The 15,638-nt window shown below is 41.3% G+C and overlaps 1 protein-coding gene across 2 annotated transcripts in view; it reads right to left on the bottom strand.

Moving 5' to 3' along the window:
- The window catches only part of rassf3 (Ras association domain family member 3), a 58,714-nt gene that overhangs the window by 14,840 nt on the left and 28,236 nt on the right, over positions 1–15,638 (bottom strand). Inside the window, exon 1 of one of the 2 annotated variants that reach the window (XM_023952373.1) lies at positions 12,020–12,480. The exons of the other annotated variant lie outside the window; for it this stretch is intronic. Coding sequence (XP_023808141.1) covers positions 12,020–12,142 — 123 coding nt within the window. The 5' untranslated portion in view covers positions 12,143–12,480. Of the gene's footprint in view, positions 1–12,019; positions 12,481–15,638 lie in introns of those variants that run through there. 2 annotated transcript variants of the gene reach the window in all.

Raw genomic sequence — 15,638 nt, 5'->3', positions numbered from 1 at the left:
AGGTTCCCTGAAAAACCGGCAGGATGCCAGTCCTCAAGACCTGGAGTGAAAGTCGTGTCACACAGCCACCATCTACATTTTTTGCTTTTTCCACGTATGAAATTTCAGTCTATCGTGATACATGCGTGATAAATGTAATTCACAAGATGCGTATGCAAATTTGTGGCTTTTCACGACCGTTTTCACGCATGTACCACCGATGTAACTTTTACGTCACGTATATGGTGCACTTATCATATACAAATTACATAACTGACCCACGAATCACTAATGAATTGAAAATAAAAAGCGCAACAATCTTATGTTCGACGTTAATTTACGTGTTCTTTGCGTCGTTTATTTGTATTTCTTCCATTGTTTCGACGCGGTTCATTTGTGATATATCTCTGAAAATTTCACGTAAAGAACCACAACTGTAATGTATGACCCATTCTCATCTGTTAACATGTGCAAAATGTACCTAGTGGTTGTGTGACACGGCCTTTAGAAGACGGCCTTTTGTGTCGGAAGATGTCCTACAAAAACGACTTTCACCATCAATTTCGTCTACGATACAATGCAGTCGGTTGTAGGAAGTTCTGTAGAACTTTTCCAAAGATGTTTCTGGAGAGTTTTAGGAAAAACGCTTCAGAATTCTGTGTATATTTATGGTTTTGTTTGTAAAAGAGTCCAACACCTCAATGTGATCAACCACTAAGATGCACATAAATCATTAATAAATATAAATAACTCCATTTATTCATAAAAATGCTAAAAGCTGAAGTTTATATGAAAACTTTCCTTCTTTCAAACCATTTTGTTATTTTCCAAACATGGTCAACCTCTGCTGCCCCCCCCTTGTCAGAGTGACTTCCTGCTGAGTCCGCGGGGGGAAGTGGAGACGGGCCACACCTTTCCTCCTGACATTCCTGAACCGACCCATGAAGCACGTGCAGAGAACTTTAGAGGGTTCACACCTTTCCTTCAGCACCGTACCAACAAAAAGGAGGTTCCACAGCTGACATCCAGAGACGCACAAACATGAACTTCTGTCTCTTCATGTCAAGAAAACACAAAAAGACTCAGCGAGGCAGAACTCGGATCCAATAAGAGCTTATCAAAACCGCAAATCCTGTTTCTTTTCAAGCAATTTCATCTACCACTTTTCCAGAAAACGACTTTTCTGTTTGTTTTTTGTTCAGCCTTTATTATTTTACTGCTGAAAGCTCCACCTTTGCCAAGTTTAAATCAAATTTATATGAAAACAAAAAAAAGTTATATGCCAAAGATTTATACCGTAATCCAAAACAGAAGACGTGACTTGAGAAAACAAGCAAAGTTCCTTTATGAACAGACAATAACAGCTGAAGATCAGCTTTTTCTGAACGTTGTAGACAGAAACTCACAGAAAACTTTCCTACAACCATGATAGAAATGTCTTAAAATATTAATAATAAAGTATTTTGTGATCAAATTTGTAAATATTCACTTAAAAATACATTTTTATTCATTCCAATCAGTGTCGTAGGTGAATTATTTTTCTAAACAGCTGTTCTAAACTTTATCAGTAATAAGTCTAAATACATTTTAAGCAGCTTTTTAAAGGCCGTCATGTCTAAATCTAACATGAAGAGTACAAGCAAAAACAGATCAGGATTTTTCTTTCCCTGGTACACAGAGTTAGGTTATTTTTGAGCATTTATGAATTCAATATATAACTTAAAAGAAACGTTTTATACTCCTATTCATTGAATTCTGTCACAAAGGTCTCTTGAGAAGTACATGGGAAACAAATTAAAGGTTAGAAATGTAAGCAGAGAAGAGCTGCTGACTAAAGTTTGCTGTTACAGACTAAACGGACCACGTGAAAACGAGAAACCGCCTCCAACACCACTGAGGTGGACCACAGACGGGACCGAATCCCCGTCAGCACGAGCAGACAGGAAGATCCGATCCAGTTCAGCTGTGGAAGGAAACCACAGCAGGTCTGAAGGTAGAGGCCACCAGAGACGAAGGCGTCTGCATCCATGAAGAAGAAGAAGAAGAGAAGCTGGGACTGAAGAAAGGGGAAGAAAGATGAGGAAGGAAGAGAAGCCTCAGGGAGGAGTGGAACTGTCGCAGATTGAATCCCTCATCTTATAAATCTCACTCCGATCATCTTCTGATCTATTTTCAAAGCATTCCCAACGGTGGTTTTGCCTTTTTGTTGGTCAAAATTAAAAAGCCTGTGTCGTGGCTTTATTTGGACATAGTTTCTGCAGAGCGGCAGAAGTTCATGGACGGGACCAGTGGTGTGGAGCATCCCCACCCCCCTTCCCCTTTCTGCTGCCCTGTTAAAGTTTGAAGAATTTTGAAGGCCTCTTTAAGAAAACAATTAAAATCAGATTTAAGACGGTTTGTACAAAGAAAAGGAAACAAACAGTCTTCTGTGTCTTGCTCTACACATGCGATTCGATCGTCATGATCCTCATTGTTTCAAGTTTTTCAAGCCCGTTTGAACCACCATTAGCTATGCCTACTTTCAAACCACTTCTCCGTGAATTTGGGTTTTCCTGCAACAATGAGCATTACCTAAATAGCTAGCTAAGGTTAAACAATCTAAAAGTTCATGACCTTATGACTGTATGCATCACTGGGCATTCTGACCCCTCCCCCCCCCCCCCCCCGTATTCCAAACAGGAAGTACCTGCTGGCTCCAAGAAGACTTCTATAGAGAAATAAACTGCTGTTACTCATTTTATTGGAACAGAACAACCATTTTTACTCCGATAGCTTTTTTTAAACATGTTTTTGATAATCCTCACTTTTTTTTCTCCATGATATTTTTTCTTTATCACAAGTTATAAAAGTTGCAAACTGCCCAACCAGATCAGATGCCTCAGTAAAAAGCAGGAGGTGCCCGATAGCCTCCACATCCCACGTTTGATTGACAGCATCTCCTGAGCCGCTTTCAGTAGAAAGGGCGTGGACTTCTAGCAAGCTTTCTCATCATTGGCCACCCAGCATGTTTTTTACGTCACAAATACAGTCTCTTTCAAATGGCAATTCATCATCTGCTCCTGATTCACAGCGATTTAACTAAAGAAATACTCCATTTTAATCTTAATTTTCTTCATACACGTTTTCCCTCATCAGAAAAATGCCACAATAACATGTTAAAAACACCATTTTCATCGCAGTGGGCCTTTAAAGCAAAATATCCTGGTGTTATTGTGGTTTTTAACAGTCAGGAACAGCGTTTGGCTTCAAACTAAACCACAGCGGAGTTCAGGGTCAGCAGCGTGTGATCAGACAGGAACCAGGCATGAGGGAGATTATGAAAGGTTAAGATAAGGCCTAAACGGTGAGTGATCCAACAAACTCCACAGCTTCTCCTCCCATGCTCTGAGTAACTTTAAGACTAAAAACTTCATGACAAGATCATTTTAGCCACAAAAATGAGTAACTATAAAACAATTTTAGCATCAGAAGATCCAAAAGGATTCTCTAAATATGAATTATTTGGTTTATTGAGGCTTGACTTGAATAACGAAAGCTGTTGAGAATAACAGACCTTCTGATGTTCAGCCTGAAGCATTAATTCCACATGATGAAGTGTTTAGAACTTCAGGGTTGAACTATTAAATCATTTCTATCTTTTGCTGAACAAACGGAACAAGAGTCCAGACTTTACATCAGTGTTTGACTTTTTGGAGCCTCAAAAATCCCGGCTGACGCCGCGTTTCACAGCATCCACAGAGTCTTGAGAGGCAGCAGGACCTCCTCTCTGATGGCCTGAATCCATGGGAGTGTCGGGACGAAAAAGTTCCCTCCCACATCCTGATAAACACAAGGCTGTCCTTTGGTGCTCGTTCTTGACCCAGTTCAGGTCAGAGGAGAAGAACCAACAACCCGAGCGGGGTGGGCTCACAGCTGGATCAGTAAGATCACGAGTGGAAGAGGGCAAACATCTACATGTTGGGTTAGCCGTTCCAGCATCGGCCCTTTTTCATATTTGTTCTTCTTTATCAGACTAGTATCGGGCAGGTTGATGGAGAAACCGGTTCTGCCGCACGATGTTGACCCAGCCGGTCAACACCTTCACCAACCTTTAGCTGCTGGTTTTCTGACTACAAGCACCTCGTTTCTGCTCGTCTTTTCCTCCGTTGACCTCGGAAACGTGGAGCTGTCTTTTTGGTAGTCAACAGAACCCAGTTTCTGACTTCAGAAGAAAGAGTTGGGTTACACGGGAGGTATCAGACGAACATCAGCTGCTGCTGCTCTGGCACAAAGACCACAATGAGGCTTTGACAGGAAGGTGTGTCTGAACTGATGGAGCCACAGCAGCTTCACTGGAAAACCCCTGAGATCAAACACACCCCCCTCACAAAGCATCCAAAAACACAGAGGAGTTTTCAGCAGCAGGGAGAAGAACCTTAATGCTCGTAACTCTCATAAATCTCTTTCAGAAGTGGGAGAACCTGCTCATGACACACAGGATGATGGGATATGGGACACGTCTGCATACCGTCTTAATTTGCTTCTAGTGCACGTCTGAACACAATGAGAATCTATTCACCAAAGAACAAAACAGACTTAAAACGGAGACAGAGTCTGGAGCAGCTCATAAAGGAAACCGCCCAGTTTTGTACGATGGGATTTAGTAGCAGTATTTTCACAAGTGGGCGGAGTCACAGTAACAGCGCTGCACGGTGTGCCGGTACCGGTCCGTGGGTCTTTTGGTACCGGGCCGCACAGAAAGAGCAAATAACTTGCATTACTTCCGTTTTATTCATTTCAGAATCTGACAGATGTTTTACTTTGAAAAACTGCCCGATTCTCTTTTTCATCCGTCTGTCACTCTTGACGCAGGCCAAGGCGCTCTTCTTGGTCACGTGATAAGTTACCGCTAAAATAAAACGCAGGAGCTAGCAAAATGAGTAAAAAACAAACGTCTTTGGAAAGTTTCCTTGCCAGGAGGAAAAGGCCCAGCCAGGAGACAGAAGAGCAGCCTTCCACTTCTAAAAAAAAAGAAAGCTACATTTAATAGACAGTACTTCTTTTTTGCACCATGAGTGTGGGAAGGTGAGAGGATGATGACACCTGTGCGATGGACAATGATATGCCTTTCAAAATAAAAGCTCTCGTCATGTCTCCGTTACTCCTTCATCGTAGCGTTGCTACAATAATCGTCTGCCACATCTTCCAGACCGGTCCATGAAAACGTTGACGTCATACCGGTCTGTGGAGTTAAAAAGGTTGGGGACCACTGACGTATGACACACATGCTCCGAGTTGCCAACCCCTGCTTTAAAACAAACAAAACCCCCGTTTATAGCTGGGAACGCCCCTACAGGTCATGAGAACTAAAGACAAAGGCTTTTGTTTGACTGAAAACTAAAGAAAAATCATCCCTTGCATCTTCGTCACATGCACCCGTATAGGTGCTGTGGGTTTTTGGGTCGAGCGGTTCCGTGGATGGTCGTAGAGAGGGGGCAGCCGCATCTTAACCTCCTGATACCTACTGATGCAAATATGCATCAAACCACCTTACTTTAATACAAGTAATTTGTTTTTTCATAGCTGGAAAAAAAAATCTGGTGTCAAGGGGGTAAGGGGAGCACAGGTGTGTCTTGCAGTTCTCTTGAGGCTGGTACAGCCACCTTAACAGGCGTAATAACAAAGAAACGTCCCATTGCCGTGCGTTTAGTGGGAGTATTGTCAAGTATTTCATGTAAGTTGCGCACACTTACGTCGTACAGATAATGCTTTTATATGGAGTCCTTACACCACACACGTGCGAGTACTGGCTCCTTACTGACTGCCCATTATACGTGAGCGCCTGTGGGATGTCAGAACAAATAACACTCATTTTGTAACAGTCAGTCTTACCGTCTCACCTACTTTACCCTTACTTCCCCTTGCGTGTTGTATAACTTTTTGCTACAGCCTGTCACCAGCAGCATGCGTTTAGAAAAGATTTTGCATGAACAATTTCTGGCTGTCCACGTGGTCGACGACCTTGATAATCTGTGCGGGCCACCGGCGTGCACCGGACAGGTTAAACCATTTTTCACCTACAGACAGCCCGTATTCAGTTTGGGTTTTAGGTGTACCAACTACCGTAAAATTACAAGCTAACCAAAGTATTTCATACTTGAAACTTGCTCCTATGCACCTTAATGTTGCCCTCCTTTTACTCCTAACCTCCTACACCTCCTTTCTGGAGATTGAATGCCTCCCTTTGAGATAAAAAAGGCTTAAACTGTATTATTTATTGGGGAGATTTCCACATAAGAGAATGACCATCATAGAAAAGTATGTTGGTTTACGTGGGGCAAAAAATAGTTTTTGTTGAAGCACGGGGGTGGCTGCATCATGCTGTGGAGTTCCTCTGCTTCAAGAAAATGACACAAAGTAAATGTTATTTTTCTATTTTATAAACAATATAATTTAAAAGGAAAGAGAAAAAAAAAGCTCCATTTAAAAATTTAAGGATCTGAAATTGTTTTTTACCTAATTAAGCTTAATTAGGTTTAACATGTGAGGCTCAGAATAGAAAGTTTGTTTCCTCTGACCTGAACTCAACCACAGAAAGATTCTCCCACTGAGAACGATGTTATTCCACGTTCATTCACCTTCAGAACACCAACTGAAGACCTGCTTGGTCTCTTATCCCCAGCAGATTCACTTTCTGCGCTGCTTCAAACAGCTGTGGTTTGGAAATAAAACAAAGCGCTACCAGATGAGGGTCACAGCGGTGACGACTGCAGCTCTGAGGCGGCGCCAGAGATCGCCTGGTTCCCAGCATACAACAGAAAACCCACTTCAACCTCTGGACAGTCACTTCTCACAGTTTGACCGTCCATGTGCTCCAAAACACAGGATTATCCTCGTGAGCTTGTAAGACGCCGCCGAGCTAACCGTCCATTTCTACAGGCGGAAAGGTCGTGACAGAATGCTCCACCACCTGTTCACGCCGTCTGGACAACAGCCGCTGCAGCTGGGGGTGTGGACCCCCACCCCACTGCCAAAGAGCTGCTATAGCTAGCTGAGACAACCCGGTACTGCTGGATTACAGCTGATGGTTATTTATAAAGCCTATCAATCTGGTTATGAGGCCCAACAATCCAGACATGACTTAACCCTCAATCAAAAAAAAGAAATGTATTAACTGACTTATTCAGATAGTTTGGATGGAATTATGCATCAATTTATTCCTCATATGATTTATTTAAGTGTATTTTGTTTTCACAAACAAGGTCACTTTGAATTACATTAAGTGTTTTTGTGTATATTATGTCTTTCATTGAGTCTAAAACCTAAAGATGCCACAGCTATAAAGCATTATCACTTTTCTGTTTGGTGGTTTCAAATCTATCAAACCTGCTGCTTCTTCTGAGATCGGACACGTTGTCTGCGTGGTTCCTTCCACCTCCCCGTCTGACTTGTGAGTTTAGCTCCACAGACAGTTTGATTCTGAAGCGGACGCCTGGATCTGAGGCAGCAGAGTCCAGCAGCTGTGGGATTTCAACCACACGCTGCAGATCCAAATGTGATCCTGGAATCTAGTTTTTGTTGTCATCCTTGTGAAAACGTGATGGAAGCCAGTTGTGTTTAGTTGTTGCCGTCAATTCTGCAGTCAAATAACAGATCATTGCTTTGGTCGACTGATCTACTTTTAGGTTAAGTTGGAAACATCTGAGCAGCCTTTTATCAAGCTTGTGTGTCTCTATGCTTTCTCCACCACTGGAGAAAGCATGATTCCTTTGTTGCACCACGTTGGGGCTAAGAGGGGCTGTAAGCTAGCGGGAGTGTATGTAAACAGATGGATGATAGGTAGTGGGGGCAGGTTTACTCTCCAGTATCGCTTACAACTCAGATGAATTTCTAATGTACTACTGTACCTCTGCAGAAAGTTTTTTTTCTCTTTTTGGCAAAAAATGTCATAATCATAAATAAAAACATTGGAAACGCAATGAAAATAGATACAAATACGATCAGAGTGGGACTTTACGAGCTGGGAGTGAAGGTGAAAGACGGTTCGGCAGTGAGGGACAGAAAAAGAAGATAAAATCTGCTGTTATGGTCGTCAGTCTGTCTACCCAGAGTCCTTGTAGATAAGAACCTCCAAGGTAACTTTCATGGAAATTCTAACTAAAAATTACAAAGCCGCATCAGGAAACAAAAGGAGCTCGTGTTGATTTTACAGTTGTGTTTTCAAAACAGCTAAAAGGTGGAGGCAGCAACCAGGAAACAGGAGACTGGTCTGACAGGAAGCAGGAATGGATTCAGGGGGATCTGGGAAAGCTCAATAAACAAATCTATCCCCCTACAAAGTTCAGTCCTCTTCAGCTCGTTTGAAAGCCAAACCCAAATTTACGGAGAGCTCTTTAAGCAGGTGGAGGAATCACTGCCTCCTGCCAGAGAGGAGCTTCAGCCATGAATCTGAGCAAGTGGCGGACACCGCAGAGACATCATAAGCAGATTTATGGGAATTTACCACAGAGGGGCTGCCGTCACGTACGATTAATGGAAAGAGGCATGCTGGGATTATTGCTTTACGCCTTTTTATGAAAGCTCAGCAGAAACAGAGGTGAACAGGAGCAGGTTTTTAGGCTGAATGAGTTTTAACCAATAAAGAAACTTTACTGACAAGTGTTTCCATGGTGACATTGTAAAAGAGCTGAGTCAGAGAACATTTTGCAGTCTATAAATGTCAACATGACGAAATCCAAAACATCTTGGTGATTTGGGAAGATGAAACGCGTTGATGTTTTTTCCATTTGCTGTGATTTTTGCTGCCCCCTTAGACGAACTACAGAGGTGCAGACAAAACAAGTCTTTTATTTTGAAATTTTCGCAGAATTAGCTTCCTCTCTGTATACACATATTTTCTGTGTGCTTGATCGTATTTTTATTTATCTACATGATATGAATTCTCGTTTGTGCTTAGCAGAGCAGTAGGGGGCGCTACTTCCAAATACTGGTCTGGAGAGTCTTTTATTCTGAAGATCAGACCAACTGCAAAACAACTGTGAGAACTGGACAAAGCGAGTGCGACGTCGCCCACTGAACCTGGTTTACTTTCAGCTCCAACTAAATGAAGTCGATTCATTTTTCCGATATGGAGACGGTGTCGTGTTGGAGCCAGACGTGGTCAGTGAGCAGTGGTTGGACGGGTTTCTTTAAATCAACATTTCTATGGCTACCACTCTGACCAATCAGGAGTGAGCTTCTTGGAAGGCCACTTTAAAACTGGCTACACGAAATCTGATACAAAACATTTAAGCTATGTGACCGGAACTTCTTTTTTCACCCTGCGGTTATCATGTTTTAATGCACACCCAGCAGCCAATCAGAATCGAGTATTCACCCGGACCATGGTATAATTCTGTATAAAGGTCTTTAGGATTTTAGCTTCTTGAAGCCAGCAGCTACTTCCTCTTTGGAACGCCAGGGGGGAGGGGTCACTCAGTCCAGGTCTCATATACAGACACAACCCAGATAAGAGCGAGAACTGAGAATAAATAAACTTCTCCATGTGTCAAAACAAACTACCTGATATCAGCATTTCAGACACGAACAGATCTACTTCATTCACTTCTATTTTTACATTTCATTAAAGCTTCTACAATGTTTTTTGCACACTGGTGTGTAACTGCGTGTGTTTTATGGACCACTCCCTCATCCCAGTTTGATAACAATACCATAAAAGATTAATTTTTCACAGATTTTTACTGGAGGTGACTACCATAAAACAGCAAGCAAAAGGAAAAGTCAGCAGATGGAGACCAGTGTTAGCTGGAGTTGAACAACCTCAGAGTTCTGGAAGAAAGTCTGGTTGATTCTTCTTTGGTTTATGACCAAAACATTTTTGTGATTCGACTCAGAGAAAAAGCAAACATAAAAATTAGGTCATTTTAGGCTGAAGGTCTCTTGAACTTCCTGGTTAATAGGAAGATTCATCCGCACGGGCAGAGCATGTCTTAAAAGACTCACTTCAATAAGAAATGTTCTTTTTCACATAATGGAGGACATAGATGATGTAACTCAAAACTGCATTTCTGACTATTTCTTTATTCAAATTGTCGTGAATCAGGAGGAGACAAATGAATAGTTTAAGGAAAGTTCATGGAAGACAAAATATTTTTGTGAACGTAAGGCTTTCGGCCCCCGGACGTCACCTGAATCAAACGTGCTGCGTTCACTGACCCACTGGAGTATTGACAGAGAATGTTCAGTCCATACTGGATATTTTCCAGGCAATTAGTTTGATGCTCTCAAAGCTTCTGAATGAAAAGTCTGGAGACGTCTCAGAGTCAAAACACAAACTCGACTGCTTTCCACGGTCGGCTGGAGAGCGAGAAACCAGCAGCTGACATCCATGTACGAGAGGAGCTCCACCCCCTTTCAAACGCAGGCAGACGTGAAACCTCCAAGCAAACGTCACTCCAAAGGACATTGTGATTAAAGCCCAAAGTGAATTCATAAAAAAAAGAAGATTTCCAGCTGATCTGGACGAAGAGCAGCTTTTCCCGTCCACCCATGCCCACGTGTGCATGCTAGTCTGTGTTGGGGGCGGGGCTGTCCTCATGTGACACACTGGTCAGCGTGACATTTCCCCGACAGAAACGCCATTCTCTAAAAAGGTGGTGAAACGGCCCGAGGGCAGCTGGGACTGCGAGGCCCGGAGCAGCTCCTCCTCACTCAACCGGGCCCGTCCTTTGAAGTTCCTCACATTCTTCCTCCCTGTTTGCACTCCTCTTCATTAAACTTCATGTTTTAATGACAAACATCTTTCATTTAAAAAGTCAGGCTTTAACAAACTGCATGTCGATTAAAAAAAACAAAAACAAAAAACCTGAATTTCACCAGAAAACTTCCCTTTTTTCCCCTCAAACAAACAAGAAACCTGTTCTGCTTTGCAGCTGAATTTCTGGAGGAGTAAACAGACAAAACTCATTTATGCAAGAAAAACCCTTCCGCTGTTCAAATAAATTCTACTTAAAATGTTATTCTTGCTAATTACAATGAAAAAAACATCTTTTCCCCAATCTACATGAACTAATAATTGGCCAAATCTTGATTATAAGCATTGTTTTTAGATAAAAATAACAGAATCAGTAATAAATTCAATTAAGGAAAAAAATCTGTTTGATCTACGGGAATTGAGAAAACCTCAGACCAAAAAAACGCCAACTTTGTCTTCTTCTGGCGAGGAACCAGAACTTTACGGTGAGTTCCGGTGGTGGCGTTGGGATTCGCCACTCAAAGATGATTATAAATAAACGTCTAATCTCTGGAAAGCCACGCATTTCCCCGTCTCAAAGCAGTGCCACACATTCTGTCCCCTCCACGGCTGTAATTACTGCAGGCATGTGGGGAGACCGCCCCACAGCAGCCTGGACCCCACACCACATGCTGGCCCCCGTCAGGAGGCCTGGAGGCTCCTGGAGAAGGGCTGGGCTCCTGCATCCTGCAACATCTGAGAGTCCCTGACTCACAACAGATGGAGAATGAGAGGCCCAAAGGCACTGGGGCAGTCTCAGCACAGCAATCATTCATCGTCAATCCAGCTTTCAGTCGTTTTTAAGTCAAACTAAAAAACAAACTATTTTTTTTAAACTGTATAACTAAAGTTAAAAATATTTACAACTAAATTTGCCAGCAAGGTAAATTTATGCATTTTTATCCTCTTGAATGAATAATGTATTATTAGTGACACACATTAGATGTCAAATTTAGGGATTTTTGGACGTCTACACTTTTTATGTTAATATAAACAGTACATGTGATAGGGACGATTTAATTTAATAGACTGCAAATATATATAGAATCACAAGGCTTTTATGTTGATATTCTTTTTTAATTCTTTTTAATATTTTTGTGTTTCTTTAATTCTTTAAGGTATATTTTAATCCAAAACTATTAAATTTTTTAATAAAAATGTGCTTTATTTACTTCTCTTTTGGGGTTATTTTTCTAGTTACAGCGGGTGAAAACAATCTAAGCATTAAAGAGGTCACGAGCCTCCAGCCGCGTGCGTCTCCCGGCTTACCTTTCCCTCGGTGGCTTTTCCGGGGGGTTTTTTGAAGAAGGAGGTCCTGGCCGTGAAAAAGTACTCCTCGGAGTCCTCCTCCAAGCTACTGTAGCCGCTGCTCATCGTGCTGTTCCACGTCATTGGTCTGGAGAAGGTCACATCCAGCCGCCTATTCCTCACAAAAGCCTCCGGTGCCAACAGGCTCCCGGGGAGATTTCCTCCTTCCAGCCCGCTCGACCTTCTCCCTCCCGTGGCGCCCGTCGTCACTCCGCTGGCATGCCCAAAACTTAGTCAACGCTTTCGCCTCTCTTCTTCAGGTAAAAAATAATTTTAACCGGAAGTGTGTATCCGTCTCCAAGAAAAAAAACCGGATCCGTGAACTCGAAATAATTAGCAAATTAGCTAAAGAAAGTTGTAGAAATCCGCGTGAGCCCCAAGCCGCCAGACGCCTCTCCCGGTACTCTGTTCAATGACGGTGACAGGCTGCCAGCTAGAGTAAAGCCCCGCCCACTAAGGAAAAAAAAATTCTTTTTAACCAATCGGTGCCTTACAATTCTAATGTACCCGCCCAAGACAATTTGACAGCCAATCAAAGCCGTTTGGTCCATTTAAAACAACCACAGTTGATAAATGGATTGTTTCATAAATTTGAAGAACAATAATGGAGGCTTTACTTAATTAGAAGGAAATTGAGGGATTTTTTTTATTTAGCAGGTTTGTTTAAGTTGTATTTTTATATTCAAAGCAATACATAAATATTTAAACAATAGTTTAAAAATTTGGGGGGAGGGGGGACTTAACAAAATTGCAATCAATCAAAAATATAAAGTAAAACGTTATTTTTATATTTAAAAAAAAGACTAGATGTTTTACAGATTACACCACATTGGACTTATCCAAAGAAGATAAACAATAGTTATGAAATGAAAAGAAAAATAATATATGAATGGCACAAATTTTGTTCCATAAACATAGGCAGAAGCCGTGAAATCACCTAAATGGCACACAAAAATAAAGCAAAACTTTCCAGTTGAGTAAGCAATGAAAACAATTCAGTTTTTCTTTCAAACCAGTTTTTTCAGTTCACTTGAACTGAGCTTCTGATGAACTCCTTAATCAGCTCATAGTGACGCCCGACTTTCTGCTTGACTGAGCAATCACCTGTCAACTGCAAAAATCCCTCTTTTTACTCGGAAAAGACGACTGGTTATTCACGTTTAACAGGATTTTTAGGCCAAGAGGTTCGAAATACAACACCATCAGAGAGGGAACAGAGGCAAAATGACAAAAAAACAACAAAAAGTTTAATGAAAACAGCAGTTGTTAACCTTTACAGGTAAAATCACCAAAAACTTTGATGTAAATGATCAAAACTGGACTACAAATACAGAAGAAATTACCAAAGTGGTGTAGAACAGCTACCAATAGATGTAAAATGACAACAAAGTGCCTAAAATTATGTTAAGATGTAAAAATAGAGAAGAGAATTTTGAATGTTGGTTTCTTTAATGGTAAACTCCATTTGAAACACTGTTTTGATTACACATCACCAACAAATATGAAGTCACCCGCCTAAAACCAAAATTATATAGCAGATTTCTTCAGCTTGAGTCTAAAAACTTTCATTCCCCCAAAAAAAAAAAAAAAAAAACCTCAGATACGGTGAGATGTCAGTAAATAAGCAAACAGTTGTTTCTGTCTAATTACAAAAAGCGATTTAAGCTAACTGTTTGGGTGGATCCAAGCTTTTATTTCTAATTCAAAATATGCATCTTTAAAGGAGTCAGATCAACTTTTACATGATGGATGTTCAAAGAATTCCTGAGTCAAAGCCGCTGCAGCTGAAAGGTTTCTACTCATGGTGTTCTCGAAAGTTCAGTTTGCTCCTGCATTGTTCCTTTCAGCCAACCTGAGAAGCGGCCTGGAGCAAACGTCCTTTTTTAGAGCATTTCTGAGGGTTTTACCTTTGCTTTTCTGCTCAGGTGATCTCCCCCCCCAAACCCAGTCAGCAGACATCAAAAGACATCAGCCGTAAAGCCGCGACGCTTTCCTGGTGTCTAGATTCACAGGAGCGGTGTCACATGTTTGAGTCAGTGTGCGGTTGTGTAAACCTTCTGTCTGGACAATAAGAAGGTCTTAATCAAATGATCAGAAGCTGAAAGAAACTATTTATTAATCAATATGCAGCCAAGCTTTAAAAATATAAGAGAAATTTAACAAACTGGAGGGAAAAACAGCTCTTTCACCTTAGAAAAACTAGTTAACTAACAAAAAAAAGTCAAATTTGACTCTAAATACTTTTCTTTTAGTAAGACTAAAATGAGCAGAATGAAAAAAACGGTAAAAACCAAGACGCATCTCTTTGACTTCCTGTTTGAAGCCAGTTCAAAAGTAGAAATCAACAGCAGCCAAGCTTGATTATGCAGCTTTGCAAAATAAATTACAAGTCTGGTTTCAAAATTTAAAAAATCAATTTCTGTGGTTATTTTTAATATCCTTAGGAACTATAGTTTTTATATAGAAATGTTTTATTTTACATATGAGATCCAAACTCCACAAAAAAGTGTGGTTTAAAATATGATTGGAAGAGGAGGGTCATCAACTAAAAATCTAAAATGACTTTTTGATTTTCTGTGCATATTCCAGAAACCGCCTCACATAAATGACCATTTTTGAAAATCTTCTTTAAGACCAGGGTTTGGGCTTTGTATCTGAAAAACTGATTCCAGAAAACTTCAGACAAACAGGTAAGAACCCAACACGAGTTCCTGTCTTAAAGGTCTCTTTCATAAGGAGGAATGTGTGTGTGTGGGGGGGGGGTGAACATAGAGTAATGAGAAACAGAAGAAACTTCATTCAGATTCTCAATGTTGCTGTTCTTTTTCTTTTTTTTTCCTTCTTATAATGCATAAAATTAATTTGCTTTCTTTAATCTCCACGTAAGTTTGTATTCACACTAAGGTGAACTGTCCTAGAGAACGTTCACAAGGGGACAAGGGTTCACTTTCTTTGATCTAAAGAGTTCAGGTGAGTTCATCCAACTGGCTGGATGGATGGGGAGGTGGGTGGGTAGATGAATATATGAATGGATGGATAATTGGGCAGATGAATGGATATATGGTTGGATGTCCAGATAGATAGATGGACAAACAGACAGGTAAATGGGTGGACAGATGGGTGGTTGTGTGGATGGATGGACGGAAGAACAGGGGGATAGATGGATGGATATAAGAAGGATAGATGGACGGATGGATGGACGGAAGATGGATGGTCAGATAGATGGATATAGGAAGGATGGATGATGGATGGGTGGACAGACACATGGATGGACGAAGGGACAGATGGGTAGGTGGCCGGATGGATGGATAGAAAAATAGACTTTAGTCCTCAGGTGAGGAGAATCCTTAAAATTGCATCATGGGTACCTGGCAGGTCGTCTGGAAGAACGTCTGAACCACTCAAACAAATCAAAGCGCACTTTCCATGATAACGGACCCTGGTGGGAATCGATCCCGCCACCAGAAATTCAAACACAAAAGTCTTCTTAACCTGAAAGCTGTCGTCAAAGAACACATAGTTCTTTGTTCTGGTTGAAAACAAGGACGTTCAGGTTGTAAAGTTTGACATTTTCAACTGA

Source organism: Oryzias latipes, chromosome 23, assembly GCF_002234675.1.
Source record: "Oryzias latipes chromosome 23, ASM223467v1".
NCBI lineage: Eukaryota > Metazoa > Chordata > Actinopteri > Beloniformes > Adrianichthyidae > Oryzias > Oryzias latipes.
This window is presented reverse-complemented; position numbering and strand designations above follow the sequence as displayed.